The 22430-nt window shown below is 46.7% G+C and overlaps 1 protein-coding gene and 1 long non-coding RNA gene across 2 annotated transcripts in view; one reads left to right on the forward strand and one right to left on the reverse strand.

The window, feature by feature from the left end:
- SLC35B2 (solute carrier family 35 member B2) overlaps positions 1–9161 on the forward strand; it is a 175817-nt gene extending 166656 nt beyond the window's left edge. Inside the window, exon 4 of the mRNA XM_085610190.1 lies at positions 5229–9161. Coding sequence (XP_085466316.1) covers positions 5229–6167 — 939 coding nt within the window. The 3' untranslated portion in view covers positions 6168–9161. The remainder of the gene's footprint in view (positions 1–5228) is intronic.
- Positions 9162–14883: 5722 nt separating this feature from the next.
- LOC146813703 (uncharacterized) overlaps positions 14884–22430 on the reverse strand; it is a 70312-nt gene continuing 62765 nt past the window's right edge. The window contains exon 3 of the long non-coding RNA XR_014962429.1: positions 14884–15219. This is a non-coding gene — a long non-coding RNA (uncharacterized LOC146813703). The remainder of the gene's footprint in view (positions 15220–22430) is intronic.

A 22430-nucleotide genomic window follows, 5' to 3' on the forward strand; every position in this document is an offset into this window, starting at 1 on the left:
GCCATGTCCCCCTACTCGCCAATGCCGTGCCCGCCCTAGGTATATTGTGTACCTTGTCATAGGGCACTCCCGGGGACAACACTTAACCCATTTGTGCAAGCGCCCCGTTCCTAACCCGTGTGGGCAGGGTACTCCTACTTTCCCACTACAGTACAGTTCTAGAGTCACGAACAGAGAATAAGCGAAGACTAGGGGGACAAAAAAGCAAAAAGGTTTGGGGATATTCCCCTAAGAATGCCATGTCCAAAAGCCTACAACATCTGCTCCCTCAATCTCATATTTGTCATGCCAAAGTAGGACAATAACTTGGTCTTCACATATTTGATGTGTACTCCATTTGAGCGGCTTCACAGCGGTCCCTTGCAGCTTCTCGCTCTCAAGGCACTGTTTCTCGTCGCCATAAGATGGGCACAACATATAAGTGAGCTTCAAGCCCTCTGTGTCAATCCGCCTTACACTACCTACCCAGACAAACCGCGTTCTGCGGACACGACCATCCTTTATGATGAAAGTCGTGGTGCCGTTCCATGCCCATCAGACCTTCAGCCTGCTGTTGCTCTATGCTCCCCCTGACCCCCATTAAAGGAGGAGGAGCGACTCCATCGCCTGGACCCAAAAGAGGACTGAGCTTTTACATGAATCGTACCAGAGAAAAACGGGTGGATGATTAGCTCTTAATGGGGTTTGCTGGAGCGAAAAAAGGCAAGGCTGTGCAGAAGTGAACCATCTCCCACTGGAGCGGTAGCTGTATTAAGATCTGCTACACACGGTCCAAGGAGCAGCCTCTGGAAGGCTCTTTCCACAGGGCCACAGCTTCTACCACTCATTGGCACATGAAGTTCCTGTCCAGGACATCTTCCAGGCAGCTACGTGGGTGTCACTCCAAATGTTCCTGAACATTACTGTCTGGAGAGTCAGGTGCATTAATAGGGGCATTTGCCCGCTCCGTCCTACAGGACTGTTTGGTTTGAGTACCTTCATAGACCTAGCTCCAAATAGGTACTGCTTTGCTAACTATTCGAAGGGTAGAAATCTGTGGTTAGATGTCTCTACCAGAAGAGCATGTCAATTACCTTCGGTGGCCCTCTTTCCGGTGGATACTCGAGCTAACTGCAGATTCTTCGCCGACCTGCCCATTGTCCCCATTCTGTGAATTTAATTTTATCCTTTAATAAGGTCCCAAATCTTGGAATATGAGCACTGCCGCCACCAATTTGGTTCTGGGGCTCGTCATCTTGGGGCACAGAGTGTGGGTATATAGGCTCTGTATGTCATTTCCTGAGCGGAACAGTCTGCGTGGAGTCTCACAGCGCCACCTACCAGCTGGAACTGGGTACTGCTGGAAAAGCTTCCATATCCATCCTGACGCCGGGAAATTAACAAGCATTGGCATAGCCAATAGGTCTCGCTTTTGGGACCTTTTAAGTATTTAGTTAAGCAGCACAATATTCTTGGTGCAACAACAAACTTGTCTGGCTAAACACTTATAAGGTCCCAAAGGCGAGACCTATTGGCTATGCCAATGCTTTTTTTTTTTTTTTAGCAGAGAGCCCATTGTGGATGGGAAGCTGTTTTGGGCAGCAGATAACTGTGAATCACTGTTGAACAGATCAGTGGATGATGAGTGCTGACTCGGAACTCCTCAATTTATGGTTGTGTGTATTTTTCATTTATGATTTTTTTTTTTTTTTTTAAAGTTCCTACGGCCTGTGAGACAGCCAATTCTGTGTCTAGTCCGAAGCTAACACGTTATGTAACTCTATACATATCACAGTAAGAGTAGGGGCCTTCGGCAACTGAGTAAAGAGCGGTGCAGATGCAGCCGGCAGAGCAGACTGTGCATAGGTGGTGGCGCAAGGCCAAACAAGGCATGTCCATGGTTTGGGTCACATTTGCAAATCAGAAACAGCAACGTAACATTTTAAATTTGTAATCACTAACCCATTCCTTAAGGTAAGAAACATCTCCCACCTACTCGCTCAGCAACTGCTCTCCATGGATGATCAACACAAAATTAAACATTTCTCAAACAATGTCTCATAGAATTAAGTTGCCTTCATAGGAACTTTCAGTGGAAGTCCTTGAATAGGATACTTTGGGCGCACGACGGAAGCTTCATTTACAATACACACTCACTAACCCAATAGTTCATTTTAAATCATTGACGTCATTCACTTGAAGCTCCACAGAAACAAGAGGAGAGATGGTTTGCAAGGGGACACTGATTTGGAGGAAGATTTAGCAGAACACCTAAAACTGCATCCATATTAAAATAAATGCGGTCTCAAGTGAAAATGTGGCATAACGACTTCACTGTATTTTTTACATTTCAAAATGACAGTAAACTTGTTTCAAGAGCAACTTAATCGGTTGCGATTCTATGCACTACTAATACTGTCAAACCTCAAACTATTGTCCCCCTGCATTGCACAGTTGAGAGAAAAAAAATTACTGCATCCGCATAACAAACTGTGCAAAATACACAAGTAGCATAACAGACTGATTACTGCCGTACATTGCTTATGATGCAAATAACTGTGATAATCAGATGGAAACACTAATTCTTTGAGCATAGTGACATTTTTAAGGTCGCTATCAGCCGGCAACGTGCTTCGGCGCATTGTCAGGAGTAGTAAACGCTATATAAAGCCCAATACCATAGCACATTATACTGAGGCTGGAAGCCCCAGACTAGAAATGACATGGAGTGAAGTATGAACCCTGATCATGTCCTAAATAACAGTGACTGTTTCTATAGTCAGGGCCACTCAATACATTCACCAGTATGTGCCTAAAACGCCAGGGAATGTTCCAAAATGTGACACCACCTCCTGCATTAAGGGACCATCAAGAAAACTGCTGGTACGTCCAACTTCCCAAGACCACCAAGTGTTAATTCTCCTACCTGCAGGACGGCTGAAAAAGTGTATCCTTGCAGCCTCACGGTGCCGTCGGGCGGCAGGGTTGGAGTCGCTGCTCTGTCAGAGCGCAGCTTCCCGGTCTTCCCCATGATGTCTACCGGCAGTAGGGTACAGAGTCAGCGGGGTAAGGAGAGGGCCCAGGCAAACAGACATGCATGCAAACACTATAGTGCATGAACACAAAAGAAGGACGAGCACTGTAATGCTAGCCGCTGCTTGTAATGTAATGAAAACATTGTGGCCATTTTAAAACGACAATATTGGTAGTTTGGTAGAATACTTTGTGTACGGAAAAAACAAAACTGCATAAAAGCAGGTTACAAGCTAAAAACAACCTTACAGTTTTGAAATATCTTTAAAAGTAGTATTAATTCTGACTGTTAGTTCTGCATGAACTGTTAGTTCTGCATGAGCCCGAGGCAGCAAGATGGGTCGCCGAAGTCGGGTCCAAAACAGTGCCAGCTGAGACACCATGAGAAACCAAGTACTGTCCTGGGACAGTAGGCTAAAAATACACAGCCCGCGAGTGGTGCAATTGGCCGTGCGGCCGTCAAAGTGAAAGTAACTTTAAGGGTGCCCGCTTGCTGGCTGTTAGTTTTGCATGAGCCCGAGGCAGCAAGATTTCAAGCACTAGACGCGCGGCCGCGAGACGTGCTCTGTGGTGGGGGAGGGGCGAGCAAGACAGAGAGGCGGAGCAAGGCGTGCGCGCACTTGGGAGAGCGAGAGGAAAGCCAGATGGCACCTCTGCTCGTGCCTCTGCACGTAATCACACACAGTATGCCACACAGAAAGCGGTGGTAGGCTTTTTAAAGCCCACTCACTAAATGTGTCGCCAGAGCAGCGCATGCGTTGGCTCAGGTGAGACCTAAAAATGTCAGGAATCAGCAGTCAGATAGGGAGAAGTAACTTGTTCTTCAACACTTCTCTTGCTTGCTGATCTTTCAGTATTGCTTCTCCGAACCAATCAATAAGGCCTTAACTAATCTATACCAATGGTCTGTGCCATGTTGGCAGTGAAATGACCATATGTGAATCAGTCATGGCCCCTCCCCAGTTGGAGTTTTATGTTTCACCTACCATGTATCTTTTACCAGTCTGTAGGCTAAAGCTTGTTACGGGCCGTACCAAAAACGTACAGTAGGGTTAGAGCTCGCTCATTGCTTGCCGTTTGCCAGCTTTGTCCCTCTCATTGCTTGTTTCTCATTTAATGGCTTTCCTTTTTCTGGTTGTGCCCCCCCCCCCCCTTGCGCATAGCTTTGATTGGCTGACTGTTATTATTCCACTGCTCATATTTAGGGATCTACTGGTTTTCTTTTTCTTTAGCACGCCATTAAGAGTGCTTTTTTCCAGCTCTTCTTGTGTTTTACTTGCACCCACCCACAAATACCCACTAAACCACGCTCAGTGTTACTCCTCTACCACTTGCTCTCTTCCTCGCATGATGCTTAACCTGTTGAATACCTGTCCTCCACTCCACGTGCACAATGTTGCCCTCCCCCACCAACCTTTTTTGTTTTTTTTAATTTCCTCCTAACTTCCTATCTTCTCATCTCCTTCCTTACTTCTTTTCCCTTTCAAGGCACCTAAAATACTTATTTTTACATTTTTATTGAGGCCCCAACAGCTTTGATTTGCTGCCGGGATTCTCTACTTTCACAAACGCAATTTTACGTAAATGAAATGTACTTTTTTTTATTTGCTGCTCCAAGTGGATCTTGGATCTGTAATAAAAATAACAAAATAATAAAATGGTGCCTTCATCATTCAGTAACCTTGTGCAGTGACTCATCTGTGAGTCTACATTATCACGCAAACATACATCTACTGAAAGACATGACTCTGTCATCAGGACCCACATGCATTCATGTGCATGTCGCAAAGCCGACGGGTTGAAATCAAGACCTATTGGCTTTGTCAGTGACTGAAATATTTCCACCCATCACTTTTTTGTGGCCTTATGGAATGAGTCTGCGTCTATCTCACGTAACCCTTAACATGCACTCCCCTCACCAAGGCTCCAATGAACTCCCCCTACTGAGCTTGTATCTGATAAGACTGTGTCCCCATTAATCCTCCAGTTCTGGTTTTAACACCTGCAACGCAAGCGCCCTAGTAATCTTGCCTGCCCTTTGCTTGCCAGGTCTTCTATCTGATGAGGCTCTCTTCCCTCTACCTCCTTGTGCCCGAAGCACCCCTCTGCCCTATTCTTGCCCGGTCTAGCTGACCAGGCTGTCTTCCTGTAAAACCATGTTTCTACCATACGTAACCAAAGCCCCCTAGTAATCTTTCCTGTTCTTTTCTCTCCAGGTCTCCTATCTGACATGGGGAATTCTCCAGGAGCGAGTGATGACTAGATCCTATGGAGTCACCAGTACCAACACAGGAGAGAAGTTCCGCGACTCTCAGTTCCTGGTCTTCATGAACCGAATCCTAGCCTTTACAGTGGCAGGCCTCTACTGTGCCATGACGAAGCAGCCACGACACGGGGCACCCATGTACAAGTATTCCTTCGCCTCGCTGTCCAACATCCTCAGTAGCTGGTGCCAGTACGAGGCCCTCAAGTTCATCAGCTTTCCCACCCAGGTGCTGGCCAAGGCCTCCAAGGTGATCCCCGTCATGCTGATGGGGAAGCTGGTGTCGCGTAAGAGCTATGAGTACTGGGAGTATTTCACTGCAGTGCTCATCTCCGCTGGAGTTAGCATGTTCCTGCTGTCAAGCGGCACGGACCATCATCCATCCACAGTCACTACCTTCTCCGGTGTCATCATCCTAGCCGGCTACATCATCTTCGACAGCTTCACGTCCAACTGGCAAGACTCCTTGTTCAAGTACAAGATGTCGTCCGTGCAGATGATGTTTGGCGTGAACCTCTTTTCCTGCCTCTTCACCATGGGCTCTCTGCTGGAGCAGGGCGCCTTGCAGGAGTCTGTACAATTCATGGCGCGCCATTCCGAGTTTGCGCTTCATGCCATGCTATTGTCCATCTGCTCGGCCTGTGGCCAGCTCTTCATCTTCTACACCATCGGCCAGTTTGGAGCAGCAGTCTTCACCATCATCATGACCCTGCGCCAGGCTTTTGCTATTCTGCTTTCGTGTCTCATCTATGGCCATGCAGTGACCGTGGTAGGTGGGCTGGGCATAGGCGTGGTCTTCCTTGCACTCTTCCTACGAGTGTATGCAAGGAGCCGCATGAAGAAGCGCGTCAAAAAGGCAGCCCTTAACGAGGTGGCCATCCAAAAGGTTTAGGACCAAACAAGTGGCTGGTACGGAATGGCTCTTTGTGTACTGCAACTACCCTATTTTTATACAGAAAGGGAAAGATCATTTTAACAAGACTTTTTACCCAAAATGCGAATGGAACTGAGAACACTTCACTGCAGCGTGGACCTCTGTTGTGCCTTAATAGGTCTTACCTGCTGTTTTATGTAGTATCGATGGGCAGGCTCCCTGCCCGCTCTCTTCCACTCGATCGTCCCCCCCCCCCCCCCCCCATCAACGGAGGTCCAGGACCACCACCGTGACACTATTCAAGAGTAAAGCAATCAATGTTGAGGCGTAAACTGATGAGAGCGTTCCAGAAAGCCACTGTATAGGGTAATGCTGAAAATCAGGTTATTGGGGGAGTGGGGGCATGCATTTCCTGTTGCCCCTAACGTGTGAATGCTAAAAGGGAAAAAGCTGTGAAATAAGGCAGATGTCTGTAGTCTATGCTGGGAGTACAAATAGCATGTGTCCCCGGTGTAAAGTTGCAAGGGTGCTGGGAGATTTTTTGTGCCTCCAGCCTGCCCCTGCAGAGGAAACTCTAGTTGATACTGCCGAAGCAGCAACTTTTCTGGGAAATCATTACTCACCTGTCCCTGTAGGAGGCACTGTTTGGATTGTAGCCTGTGGGGAGGATCCTCTTCCTCTTACATCTTAACCAGTCCAGCAGGAGGCGGTATTGCTAATGTTCGAAAGGCCTACGTTGACGTTGTTAACATCATGTGACTGAAGAAGCCTGGATGTTGAGTTGCAATTTAAAAATCCTTTTCCTGACCCTTTAAAGTCTTTGTTTAGTTTTCTGATCCTTTCTTGCTTCCAAGTCCTCCTTGGTGGGTATTAGTGATCACACATTGGTAAAAAAAAAAATCATACCTCCAACGAGGATTATTTCTCCTATCCCAGCACTTGGTTTCCTGTTATACATTTCTACCCCCTGGAGCAGGGCCAGCCTCACGGCCCCCTGTGACTGACCGTGTGGAATCTGTCTCAAAAACGGTTTTGTCAAAGCTTCTGATGAAGGAGGGTGCTGTTTAGTGCAGCGTAAAAATCACCAGCGAGTCTTCTCGCGAGTCTGCTATGCTGTGACTAGACTGGCTCTTGATTGGCACCATGCCAGGAATTGCCAGTGAGTCTGCTCGCGAGTCTGCTATGCTGTGACTAGACTGCCTTTTGATTTGCACCACGCCAGGAATCACCAGCGAGTCTGCTCGCGAGTCTGCTATGCTGGGACTAGACTGGCTCTTGATTGGCACCATGCCAGGAAATCACCAGCGAGTCTGCTATGCTGTGACTAGACTGGCTCTTGATTGGCACCATGCCAGGAATTCACCAGCGAGTCTGCTATGCTGTGACTAGACTGGCTCTTGATTGGCACCACGCTAGGAATTACCAGCGAGTCTTCTCGCGAGTCTGCTATGCTGTGACTAGACTGGCTCTTGATTGGCACCATGCCAGGAAATCACCAGGGAGTCTGCTATGCTGTGACTAGACTGGCTCTTGATTGGCACCACGCTAGGAATTACCAGCGAGTCTTCTCGCGAGTCTGCTATGCTGTGACTAGACTGGCTCTTGATTGGCACCATGCCAGTAATTACCAGCGAGTCTGCTATGCTGTGACTAGACTGGCTCTTGATTGGCACCATGCCAGGAAATCACCAGGGAGTCTGCTATGCTGTGACTAGACTGGCTCTTGATTCGCACCATGCCAGGAATCGCCAGCGAGTCTGCTCGCGAGTCTGCTATGCTGTGACTAGACTGGCTCTTGATTGGCACCATGCCAGGAAATCACCAGCGAGTCTGCTATGCTGTGACTAGACTGGCTCTTGATTGGCACCACGCCAGGAAATCACCAGCGAGTCTGCTATGCTGTGACTAGACTGGCTCTTGATTGGCACCACGCCAGGAAATCACCAGCGAGTCTGCTATGCTGTGACTAGACTGGCTCTTGATTGGCACCACGCCAGTAATTACCAGCGAGTCTGCTATGCTGTGACTACACTGGCTCTTGATTCGCACCATGCCAGGAATTACCAGCGAGTTTTCTCGCGAGTCTGCTATGCTGGGACTAGACTGGCTCTTGATTCGCCCCATGCCAGGAATCGCCAGCGAGTCTGCTCGCGAGTCTGCTATGCTGGGACTAGACTGGCTCTTGATTCGCACCATGCCAGGAATTAGCTAGACTCTTTAATGAATGGAATAGTGGTCCACCATTTCACTGCTTGTGTACCTCAAAGTCCTGGTTGCAGACACACATCTTACAGATGTTCACAAGAACATGTTGTGGTACTACTGGCTTAGCATGGGCAGAATGGAGCCTTCAGAGTCTTGGGCGCTCTGGGCCTTTTGAGTAATTGCCTTTGGCTGCTTGCCCAATGTATAGAAGCAGATACTGACCCCTGGCCCGGCTCATGAAGAGAAGCCAGGAGGTGGCATTTGGGGCCAGTGGACACAATTTTAATGCTATGGCCCGTTGCCTGATTTCGGCAGATGTCTGCAACCATTTTTGTAATGGAAGAGTCTGTAGTTATGATTCTGTCTTAAAAAAAAAAAACTGCACATTTATAGTCACTTAAAAGAAGAAGCACTTCTGAGCAGATTTTGTAATTTTATTTTTGGGTCTGGAAGGGGTTATGTCAGTTTCCTATGGTGCACCCAAATACATTTGTAGGCAAGCCCCATGATTTCAAGCCCCCTTTCTATATGTACCAGGAGTCGGGACCTATGCGAGGGTGGCACCCCACCTTTTTGTGCCCCTTTATTTAAAGACTAGCCCTCTCTGGCTGGATGGCCCCTCGGGGGTAGGGGGTGTCGGGCTGAACATCCTTCCAAGAGGCAGGGGGCCTCCGCTTCCCACAATCTCTTTACTTGTGTTTTTTTGTCCATCTCTTGACTATATAACTTGGCTTTCAAAGCCGGAGATGTTTTGTTTTTCCTGTATTTTGCCTATTTTTATTTAATTAAAGGAACGTAGTGCACCGATCTGCTGTCTCTCTTAATTTACTCTTTGTTTCTTGTTTCTAGGTGAATACAGTCCGTGTTTATTGCTAAGTAGTGGGAATAAATGAAAATAAGTGTCAATGTCTCTCTTTCTGTCCCCTCGGATTTAGGGGAAAATATCTTTCATTATTTACAGTAAGGAAGCCAGAAACTACTTTTAGATTTGAAGACCCGCTTTTCTAGCAGAATAGGGGGTACTCCGGAGCAGCAGGAATCCATTCTAGATTCATTTCATGTTGTCATCATTATTTCGGCAGAATAATAAATGCATACAAATGCGATAAAATAATGTAAAACAAAGCCAAATTTAAACAGGTGTGAATTAAAAACAAGGTATTCATCCTGTAGCAACATAATTCATAATGTGTACAAATACACAGGAGGGTACCCCAGCACAGGTACAAATACACAGGAGGTTACCCCACCACATGTAAAAATACACAGGAGGGTACCCCACCATAGGTACAAATGCACAGGAGGGTACCCCAGCACAGGTACAAATACACAGGAGGGTACCCCAGCACAGGTACAAATACACAGGAGGGTACCCCAGCACAGGTACAAATGCACAGGAGGGTGCCCCACCACAGGTACAAATACACAGGAGGTTACCCCACCACATGTAAAAATACACAGGAGGGTGCCCCACCATAGGTACAAATGCACAGGAGGGTACCCCAGCACAGGTACAAATACACAGGAGGGTACCCCAGCACAGGTACAAATACACAGGAGGGTACACCAGCATAGGTACAAATACACAGGAGGGTACCTCACCACAGGTACAGATACACAGGAGGGTACCCCGCCACAGGTACAGATACACAGGAGGTTACCCCACCACAGGTACAAATACACAGGAGGGTGCCCCACCATAGGTACAAATACACAGGAGGGTACCCCACCACAGGTACAAATACACAGGAGGTTACCCCACCACATGTAAAAATACACAGGAGGGTACCCCACCATAGGTACAAATGCACAGGAGGGTACCCCAGCACAGGTACAAATACACAGGAGGGTACCCCAGCACAGGTACAAATACACAGGAGGGTACCCCAGCACAGGTACAAATGCACAGGAGGGTGCCCCACCACAGGTACAAATACACAGGAGGTTACCCCACCACATGTAAAAATACACAGGAGGGTGCCCCACCATAGGTACAAATGCACAGGAGGGTACCCCAGCACAGGTACAAATACACAGGAGGGTACCCCAGCACAGGTACAAATACACAGGAGGGTACACCAGCATAGGTACAAATACACAGGAGGGTACCTCACCACAGGTACAGATACACAGGAGGGTACCCCGCCACAGGTACAGATACACAGGAGGTTACCCCACCACAGGTACAAATACACAGGAGGGTACCCCAGCACAGGTACAAATACACAGGAGGTTACCCCACCACATGTAAAAATACACAGGAGGGTGCCCCACCATAGGTACAAATACACAGGAGGGTACCCCACCACAGGTACAAATACACAGGAGGTTACCCCACCACATGTAAAAATACACAGGAGGGTACCCCACCATAGGTACAAATGCACAGGAGGGTACCCCACCACAGGTACAGATACACAGGAAGTTACCCCACCACAGGTACAAATACACAGGAGGTTACCCCACCACAGGTACAAATACACAGGAGGGTACCCCACCACTGGTACAAATACACAGGATGGTACCACACCACCGGTACAAATACACAGGAGGGTACCCCACACAGGTACAGATACACAGGAGGTTACCCCACCACAGGTACAGATGCACAGGTGAGCACCCCACCACAGGTACAGATACACAGGAGGGTACCCCACCACAGGTTCAAATACACAGGAGGGTACCCTACCACATGTACAAATACACAGGAGGGTACCAAACCACAGGTACAGATGCACAGGTGAGCACCCCACCACAGGTACAGATACACAGGAGGGTACCCCAGCACAGGTACAAATACACAGGACGGTACCCCAGCACAGGTTCAACACAGGTACAAATACACAGGAGGGTACCCCAGCACAGGTACAAATGCACAGGAGGGTACCCCAGCACAGGTACAAATACACAGGAGAGTACCCCGGCACAGGTACAAATACACAGGAGGGTACCCCAGCACAGGTACAAATACAGAGGAGGGTACCCCAGCACAGGTACAAATGCACAGGAGGGTACCCCAGCACAGGTACAAACACACAGGAGGGTACCCCAGCACAGGTACAAATACACAGGAGGGTACCCCAGCACAGGTACAAATACACAGGTGTGTACCCCAGCACAGGTACAAATACACAGGAGGGCACCTCAGCACAGGTACAAATACACAGGAGGTGACCCCAGCACAGGTACAAATACAGAGGAGGGTACCCCAGCACAGGTACAAATACACAGGAGAGTACCCCAGCACAGGTACAAATACACAGGAGGGAAACCCAGCACAGGTACACATACACAGGAGAGTACCCCAGCACAGGCACAAATACACAGGAGGGTACCCCACCACAGCTACAAATACACAGGAGGGTACCCCACCACAGGTACAGATGCACAGGAGAGCACCCCACCACAGGTACAGATACACAGGAGGATACCCCACCATAGGTTCAAATACACAGGAAGGTACCCTACCACATGTACAAATACACAGGAGGGTACCAAACCACAGGTACAGATGCACAGGAGGGTACCCCAGCACAGGTACAAATACACAGGACGGTACCCCAGCACAGGTACAAATACACAGGACGGTACCCCAGCACAGGTACAAATACACAGGAGGGTACCCCAGCACAGGTACAAATGCACAGGAGGGTACCCCAGCACAGGTACAAATACACAGGTGTGTACCCCAGCACAGGTACAAATACACAGGTGCGTACCCCAGCACAGGTACAAATACACAGGTGCGTACCCCAGCACAGGTACAAATGCACAGGAGGGTACCCCAGCACAGGTACAAATGCACAGGAGGGTACCCCAGCACAGGTACAAATACACAGGAGGGTACCCCAGCACAGGTACAAATACACAGGAGGGTACCCCAGCACAGGTACAAATACAGAGGCGGGTACCCCAGCACAGGTACAAATACAGAGGCGGGTACCCCAGCACAGGTACAATTACACAGGAGGGTACCCCACCACAGGTACAGATACACAGGAGGTTACCTCACCACAGGTACAGATGCACAGGAGGGTACCCCACCACAGGTACAGATGCACAGGAGGGTACCCCACCACAGGTACAGATGCACAGGAGGGTACCCCAGCACGGGTACAAATACACAGGAGAGTACCCCAGCACAGGTACAAATACACAGGAGGGTACCCCAGCACAGGTACAAATACAGAGGAGGGTACCCCAGCACAGGTACAAATACAGAGGAGGGTACCCCAGCACAGGTACAAATGCACAGGAGGGTACCCCAGCACAGGTACAAATACACAGCAGTGTACCCCAGCACAGGTACAAATGCAGAGGAGGGTACCCCAGCACAGGTACAAATGCAGAGGAGGGTACCCCAGCACAGGTACAAATGCAGAGGAGGGTACCCCAGCACAGGTACAAATGCAGAGGAGGGTACCCCAGCACAGGTACAAATACACAGGAGGGTACCCCAGCTCAGGTACACATACACAGGAGGGTACCCCACCACAGGTACAAATACAGAGGAGGGTACACCAGCACAGGTACAAAAACACAGGAGGGTACACCAGCACAGGTACAAATACACAGGAGAGTACCCCAGCACAGGTACAAATACACAGGAGGGTACCCCAGCACAGGTACAAATACACAGGAGAGTACCCCAGCACAGGTACAAATACACAGGAGGGTACCCCAGCACAGGTACAAATACAGAGGAGGGTACCCCAGCACAGGTACAAATACACAGGAGGGTACCCCAGCACAGGTACAAATACACAGGAGGGTACCCCAGCACAGGTACAAATACACAGGAGGGTACCCCAGCACAGGTACAAATGCACAGGAGGGTACCCCAGCACAGGTACAAATGCACAGGAGGGTACCCCAGCACAGGTACAAATGCACAGGAGGGTACCCCACCACAGGTACAAATACACAGGAGGGTTCCCCAGCACAGGTACAAATGTACAGGAGGGTTCCCCAGCACAGGTACAAATACACAGGAGGGTACCCCAGCACAGGCACAAATACACAGGAGAGTACCCCAGCACACTTTAACTTCAACAAAGAATGTGAGATTCCTTCTGAATGAATCTTGGAGGGAAAGCTTCTCTTCTTTCCACGCCACTGAAACCTTCTGGTGTCAATGTTTCTGTCTCTTGGTCCGTCAAGGCTACAACAGGTCTTGAGCACAAAAGCATCGCACAATGAAAACACTACTTTGTGAACTACTTACTGCAGTGTTACAATGGCAAACTGGTTACCATGCTCTGTGTGTTGTGTCTCTCTTGAGGTCCATTGAAGGTTGTCGCTTCCTCTAGGCGGGTACTCAGGCCAGGCTAATTGCTGTAATTAGTATAGACATTTAGGAACCATCATTATAGACAATATGGGTCACCCTTCTCAAAGGAGTTTTGGAGAAATTCAGAACAAAGCTTGCACTTAATAATGCACATTGGCCGTGAAGGATTAAATATATATATAGTAGTGTATTTCACCCGTTTTGTGCTGGGGCTTCAGGACAGAGTTGAAAGCAGCATGGTTTTTTCATAATAATGTTATGAAGTTGCACTGTTTCTGTTAAAGTGGCCTCTCTGCGGTACGTTGCCCCTCGGCTGCACATTTCATGTACCTTGCATTTGAAGGAATACTTGTTTCGTTTGCATGCTAGGACACCATTTGTTGCAAAGTTACTTCATGGCAACTCCTTTTTCGCCAGTTGCTTAGGCCTAGTGTTCTCCTATATGGCCGTCCCCCAGTCATCTCTTATGAGAACAGCTCCATGTGCGGTGCTATTCTAAATCAAAATAAAACTGTTCTGTTGTGATTTGGAACAGCGCAGATAATTGGCAGGACAGGTAACGTGCAGTAATATCACCCACGGATTGGCACTCACTGATATACTTGTTAACCCACTAAACTACGTATTCTGGAACTTGCACACGTGTGCGGCCTCATGGAAGCATATGTCGCAGAGAGCAGGCTGAAACCGCACCTTTGATCAACAGTCCAATAACAGCCTCTTTCTGAAGGTGGAATAATACTGTTTATTGAGGTTTTCATTTCACAGAAGACTTTTCCAGAAAATTGGCAACAAAGGCTTTTTATTTTGAAATGACTGCAAAAACGGGTTCTAAGGCATTCTGGATGAACATTTGTTGGATATACTTTTTGGTTCTCAAATCACTGATTCTACTTTTTAAGACCTCTGTCAGTAGCCTATATATAGTCACATCCCATTGTCTGAAGTGTTAGCCCCGCCTCCATTGGTTGACCTGTTAGCTTCGCCTCCATTGGTTGACCTGTTAGCTTCGCCTCCATTGGTTGACCTGTTAGCCTCGCCTCCATTGGTTGACCTGTTAGCCGCCTCCATTGGTTGACCTGTTAGCCGCCCCTCCTTCCCGCCCCTGAAGTTCGCGTCTAAGTTGCGCCCAAGTGAATGAAAAATTGTCTAGCAAGCGCGACAAAGAATTTTCAATTCTATTAAGGACACGGAGGCGAGGATTATGCTTCTCTTTGCTTTAATGCAAAAACACAGCAGCCAATTAAACAACTTTAAACTCCAGCATACCCCGGAAGTACAACCCCCTCCATAGTATGCCCCAATCACTATCAGTACTTTAGTATATATAGTTCGAAACCACGACATCACTTCCTCTTTCTTTGCATGAAACTCTTAACACAGTCCACAAACTTGACTGTTGAACACTGGACCACCGATTTCCTCATCGACGTGCGTCCAAACTTGAACCCCGAACTTCATCTCCGGAAGACGATGTCATCTGTCGTATGCCAGGCTGGTTTGTCTCCCTGATGAGCCGTATCATCTTTGCCGATGCCAAAACCCCAGAACCTCAAGGTTGCTTGGTCTGGTCACCTGAAATTGAAACTGACATCGTAACGTCCATACAAATGGCGTTGAAGGCAATGTATAGGATTATCAGGTGGGTACAACATTATAACAATTACACAATAATGCCATCATTCCAGAAGCGTGGGTGGGATAATCCTCGCCTCCGTGTCCTTAATAGAATTTAAAATTCTTTGTCGCGCTTGCTAGACAATTTTTCATTCTATGGCAGTCCACGGAGGCTCTGATTATGCTAGTTTAAAGTTGAATCACCACCACCGAAGCTACATCCACAATAGGTTTATGGTAAAACGTTTTGAATGTGGAATCAGCCGACCAGTCCGCCACAGTCATGATATCTTGCAACCAGGGAACCCGCCCCAAAAGACTTTGAGGCCATAGCTCCCCTAACAGAATGAGCTCCAAAAATTGTGGTAAATAATTTAATTACCGAGACTTAATTTGATACAGAAACATAATAAAATAGCTCAGTAAATAAGAGGCAGAATCCGTGGTATTTAGAGGTTCGGAATGGGCTTTATTCCAATGGTCGATTATAATCGGTTGCTCCAAGTTCCATCACCACGGAGGTTCAGGAAGTGAAGTACATACTTTATTGACAAGAAGTTGTTTTTATAGAACATACATTACAATGAAACAAATGCGGGAGGCGTAACAATTGATAAGGAAGATGATAATTCACATACGTAACCGAAAATGGGCGTAATGAGGAGTAAAAAGGAACATAATTGGTTATGATGTCATATATAGGTGGATCTATAAGATTATACTTGGCATAGATGCGCGCGCAGCAGCATGACGTGTGATTGACGTGCAACTAGGGGGTGCAGGGGACTTGACATTTAGCTCTACATGTGGAGACAAGAAGTCTGGGGGGTCAAGTCAACCTAATCCCAAATCATATCTAACATCCTATGTTTAAAGAACTATGTTATCCACAAAGGAAGGACTCTTGGACAAAATCTATTCTATACTGACTGTGTGTGCGTGCACAAGCGTCTAAGTGTCTATATGAGATGCAAGGGGCAGAAACCTTCCATGGTAACAGGGCTATGAATTACTTGCATGAGGACAGAGAGGCCGGGCCCTTTGCTCGGTAGCTGAAGGAAATGTTTACCTAAACTACTAGACAGGAATGCATCGGCTGAGGAGCGAAGCAGATAACTCGAAGGTGAAATACAGTTTTTGGCAGGCAGGCAAACCGGCCGAGGCAGGCACCGTTAGCCGCACAGGGAGTAGGACAAAGTTCATGGATACAGATGCGAGCTCAAGCTGAAGCTGTCAGAGGCAGAGAGCAAGAAAAGCTTGATGGCAGAATCAGGCCTACTCGCCTGAACTGCAAAATGGAGTAACTGAGCCATATAAAGTCGGTGGCCTTTCGTACTTAGGAATCGAATATCCAGCCCATTCATGGCGGATCTGACAGAGGACATGTTGACGGTGGACGCACATGTGTTTGCGTCTTCAGAACTAGAACTGGAGGGAACATACATGTACTTGTGATTCATACATGGAACCGTTGGGGTCCAAGATAGGGGACATAACTGATCAGAAAAATCCATATTTCCACATTCCCTCCTTGTCCCCTACTTGCCCGTTAAGAGATATCAATCTTCATCAATCCATTGATCTGTTCATATAGCATCATTTGTTCTTCTTTCTTCTTCCGTGATGAATGAAATTCTGGTGGTGGAATACACGACGTGGCACACAGACCACAGATCGCTGGTCCACATTGTAGACATAGACAGCAACTGAATAGTATGAGAAGGCCAATACCTAGGAAAGATAGGACCTTCCATCCAAAGGTAGATAATACACTCCAAAACCAACCGGACCAAGTCCAGGTGCCTGGGTTCTGGTGTATCTGGCTTACAATCTTATGAAGGCGAGTTATGGCTTTATATACAGATGGCGAATTTTCTGGTATGAAAATGCAACAGCTTGATCCGATGACCCTACAAGCTCCGCCCCTATCAGCCAGGATGACGTCAAGGACAAGACGATTTTGAAGCACAACAATCCGCATAGCAGACTGCTCTTCTGTTAAATTGCCTAAAGCGGAAATAGTTTCATTCACTACTGCTTCAAGGGTTCTAGTTAATCTACGTATCAGCTTACTATTAGTAACAGTACCTATATAGGGAAAGAGACCTTTATTGAAATCTGTGTATTTTTCCCACGCTGTTTCAGTGTAATCGACTATTGGGAGATCTCTCCTTACTCTATTATTTACCAAATGAGTGTTTCTGTGATAATCAGGGGGAGCTAGAAAAACAGGTGGCAAAAGGAATCCAATGTAGCAAGTACCATCCCAGTCTAGAGGCAAACGTACATATGCCGTCTGACCACATATGAAATAGGAATGGCGGGAAGCTCTAAATGTGGACTTGCCTTGATCACTAAATTCTACTACAGTAGTGCATTTACTATGGCCCATATGTATGGAACCATTTTTCCTTACACATAGTTCACCCTTTACTGGAAATATTGACAGAGCGGGCAAAATTGGAGTAGCTTCGGATTCGACATTTAGGATCATAAGATTAAGCGTGAAATTACCTAATCCATACACTTCATTTTCTAGATCAGTTCCTGTTCTCTGGGGAAGTCCCTCCTTGTTGGGGTAGCAGACCTTAAGCAAAACTAAGTTCAAATTTCCCCATACCCAGTTATCTTGATAAACTGCAGAATTCGAATCTAGAGAATTAATTAAACTAAACCATGCTCCACAGGAGCCGTTGTGTGTGAACGGGTATGGAAAGAGAGGTAAAATTCCTTTATAATTCTGATAGGGAGGGAGTCGGCCACATATCCAACAATTTGTAGCATTGCTAACCTGATGGGAATGATGTAACATACTGATAAACGTGTTATTGCGCAGCGCAAATCTATAAGACAACTCAAGCGGAGGTAATTCACTAAAAGAATGTTCAGCAGTAACATTGTAAACATGTCTGGAAATAGGATAATATATGTGCAACAATATACTTGCAGTAATTATTAAAAGACTCAAGAAAAACAAAATTAATAACGTCACTATGCAATGACTACGCAGTGATTTACAGTACGCCTGTCGTTTCAACATTTTTCGGGTGCTTTCTCTATTCAGGTCCAAGGGATGCATGTCAGAGACAATTCAACCGCTTCACCTTGGAGAGGACTTAAACAATCAAATTGCTTGACTGGTTGGACCTAAGCTTTAGTTTATAAAGTTCAGAACTACTCTTTTCAACAAAAGGAAGCTTTGAGTCAATGGGTGAAGACACACGAGGTGCGATATTCACATCGGCTGGTAGTCCATGAAATTTCTTGATATGACTTGAATGAATCCAACCTTTTCTGCCCTCGATCTTCACGGCTGTTCTTGTGGTGAGCAACACCAGCTGAGGTGACCTCCACCTAGGTTCCAGCTGAGTCTTTCGATCAAAGTTCCTCACGAGGACCAAGTCTCCCGGAACTACGTCATGGGGTTTCACCTCGGTGTTGTCGGGAAAGGCTGCAGCTACCTGTGAACGACAAGATTGTAGTGCAGACATCAAGGAAGCCAAGTAATCTGTCAGCATATTACAGTCAATATCAGTTATTTTGCGTGGCATAGGCGTCCCCCACATATTTGGTGGTCTGCCGAAGATCACTTCATACGGGGATAGCCCTGTTCGAGAGTGTGCTACCATTCTCGTGTAAAAAAGTGCAACTGGTAATGCTACTACCCAGTCGACACCTTTCTCCCTGCATATTTTGGACAATCTAATTTTCAGGGTCTGATTATGTCTTTCTACGAGACCTGCTGCCTCAGGGTGTCGGACACAGTGGAATTTCCACTGATAACCTAACAAAAGTGAAACATGTTTCATTAATTCGGATGAGAACGGCTGGCCGTTATCTGAGTGAACAACACGTGGTAAACCGTATCGTGGGAAGAATTCTCGAACCAACTGTTTGGCAGTAGTCGGGGCAGTGTAATCTGAAACCGGGTATGCCTCCGTCCAACGGGAAAGAGCACAGACAACTACGAGAACATATTTGAATCCTCGACATCGTTCCATCTGGATATAATCCATCTGGAGAACTTCAAAAGGGTGATCAGGAGGATGAAATCCACCCTGTTCTACGGGAACGCTTTTTCCTGGTTTGAACTGGCAACAGATCATACAGGTACGAACCTTTTGTTTGGCTGCTGCTCGTAAATGTTTATTGAACCAAATGTGTTGAATGCTATCTAGCATAGCTTTTTCTCCTAGATGTGCTGGACTATGTATAGTATTAATTATAACTTGGACCATTGAATCAGGAAGGAACCACACAGACTTTTCCTTCATCATCCATCCTTGATCCGTTTGGATCCCTCCTAATTCAGTCCATTTCTTTATTTCGTCTGATGTAGCATGTGTTTGTATGTCAATTACGTCAAGAGTAGGATCTTTAACTGTCATACAATGTGTCGGCGTCGGGACTATTGTCTTTGTCATGTCGGATGTTTGTGTTTGAGCAGTCTGTTTAGCTGTTCTGTCGGCTAGATCATTGCCTTGAGAAATAATATCAGTGACTTTCGTATGAGCTTTACATTTCATAATTGATATTACAGTGGGTAGATGTATAGCATCTAATAAGGCATGAATGAGGGGTCCGTGCTGAATGTGGGCACCGTGGGAAGTTAAATAACCTCTCTCTCGCCACAGCACGCCGAAGTCATGTACAACTCCGAATGCATAACGTGAATCAGTGTATATGTTGACTTTTTTATTTGTGGCTTGAATACAGGCTTGTGTCAGAGCGATGAGCTCTGCGGCTTGAGCTGACAAAGTATTTATACGATTTGTTTCAATGACTTCAGTATCTGTTGTGACTGCGTAAGCAGCCACTAACTCTCCTGTATTTGTTCTCATACATGAACCATCTACATACAACGTCAGGTCTGGGTCTGACAATGGGACATCGGTTAAGTCTTGTCTGGGTTTCGTCGTTATTGTAATAACTTCAATACAGTCATGGGCTAGTGGGTCTGTTCCGATTACTGGCAAAAGTGTGGCAGGATTCAATGTGTTACAGCGTCTGATTTCTATATGTGGCTGGAACAATGTTAGTTCATACCCTGTAAGTCGCGCTATAGTCAAGTGTTGTGTTTGCGTTCTATTTACAAGAACCTCTACTGCGTGTGGTACTTGAACTGTCAATGGATGTCCTAACACTATCGCATCGCTTTGTCTGATTGCTAAAGCTGTCGCTGCCACTGATTTTAGGCATGCAGGCAAAGCCTGAGCTACGGGATCTAATGTACTAGAAAAATAAGCACATGGTTTGTGTGCTCCTGCTTGTTCCTGTGTGAGTACTGACAAGGCAGTACCTTCGCGTTCTGTAACAAAGAGTGTAAACTGTTTTCTGTAACATGGCGTTGCTAAAACAGGTGCTTGACATAAAGCTTTCTTTAGGCTTTCAAAAGCTTGTGTATGTTCCTGAGTCCAAGGGAGAACAGTCGATGTGGCTGCCTCCTGTGTTGTCAATTGAATGAGCGATTTTGCTAGAAATGCATACTGAGGGATCCACTGCCTACAGTATGAAGTGAGGCCTATGAAAGCTCGTACTTCCTTTTGTGTCTTGGGTATTGGCATGATAGCTATTAACTGAATGCGGTCGGGTGTAAGCTGCCTTCCCTCCTTGGACAGCGAGTGTCCAAGATAAACAACTCGCTGGACACAGAATTGCAGCTTAGAAGGGGACACCTTGTGACCCTTTTCAGCTAGAAATTGTAAAACTGTCAGTGAGGCTTTCTCACATTCGTGTTCGCTTCTAGCGGTGATCAACAGATCATCGACATATTGAAGCAAGGCAGTGTTAACTGGCATGTGGATACTGTCAAGTTCTCGTTTCAGTGCTTGGCTATAGATGCTGGGGCTTTCTGTAAATCCTTGAGGTGCGCGTGAGAATTTAAAGCTACGTCCATTTAAACTAAATCCGAACAAATATTGGCTTTCCGGATCTATTGGGACGCTGAAAAAGGCATTCTTGAGATCAATTACAGTAAAGAATGTTGCTTCGGAATCAATAGCTGTCAGTAATGACGAGATATCTGGGACCACAGGGAATTGTGGCACAATGCACTTGTTTAGTTCGCGCAGATCAATAACCAATCGATATACTGGCGGGGCCTTCGGATCTGTTCGTTTAAGAATCGGAATTATCGGCGAATTACATACATTGGAGTCTGTTTCCACAACTACTCCTTGGGCAATGAGCTCGTCAATTATTTGCAGCAAAGCCACTACAGCATCTGGTGGTAACTTGTATTGTCGCATTCGTGGTAGTACCACTCCTGCCTTTAATGTGACTCGATATGGTGTAATATTCATGCAACCAACATCAGTAGGGCCTTGTGCCCATAGATGTGTAGGTAAAGTCTGCAATCGGGGATCCATGTCTCTAGATACATAGTGACCTTTAAAATCACGTAAAAACAATCTTACTCCTTCCGGAGAACAACATATTATAGCTCCTAGAGCTTTCAGTGTTTTTATTCCTAACAGATTTTCTGGACATGATTTAGTAAGCAATAAATCTGTAGTTCGGGTCAAAGGTCCTATCGTAAGTGGAAGAGGTTGTGACACTTCATTAACAATAGGTTTTCCTGAAAAACCAAGGGAAATATTCTGTGAGCCTGAGAGGGGTGCCCCTGGAACTTCACTACGTTTTATTGTTGTTCGACTTGCCCCGGTATCGAGTAAAAATTTTCTGTCTTGGCCTAATAATTCACTATGTACATAAGGTCCTTCTTGGTCTACTGGGATCTCGATAAGGGGTAAGTCAACTTCCCTCTCCAGGCTGGTTCATGCGTATCGTTGATAATCAGGATAGTCGTACTGTGCAGTTTGGTACAGTTGTCGTGTCGTGGTTTGTGCGGCAGCAACAGGCAGCGCTGGTGCAGCTGGCACAAACTGTATAGACTGTGGTGGAGCCGGCATGGACTGTGCATGCTGCGCGGCTCCTTGTTCATTCTGATCCTGTCTAGGTGGCCGCGGTCTTTCTTTTGTATTACCTATGGCGATATTATGTTTCAAAACTGGACAATCGTGTACGTAATGACCTGGCTTTTTACAATAATTGCATGTCCCTTTTACAGGTCCTGTTGAATCACCGGAATGTGTCATACCCTTTTTGTGTCCTTCAGCCGGAACTGTCTGAGAAACTAGCATTTTCATTTTCGTGTCTTTCATGCGTCT

The sequence above is a fragment of the Triturus cristatus genome, chromosome 6 (assembly GCF_964204655.1).
Source record: "Triturus cristatus chromosome 6, aTriCri1.1, whole genome shotgun sequence".
In the NCBI taxonomy this organism is placed as follows: Eukaryota; Metazoa; Chordata; class Amphibia; order Caudata; family Salamandridae; genus Triturus; species Triturus cristatus.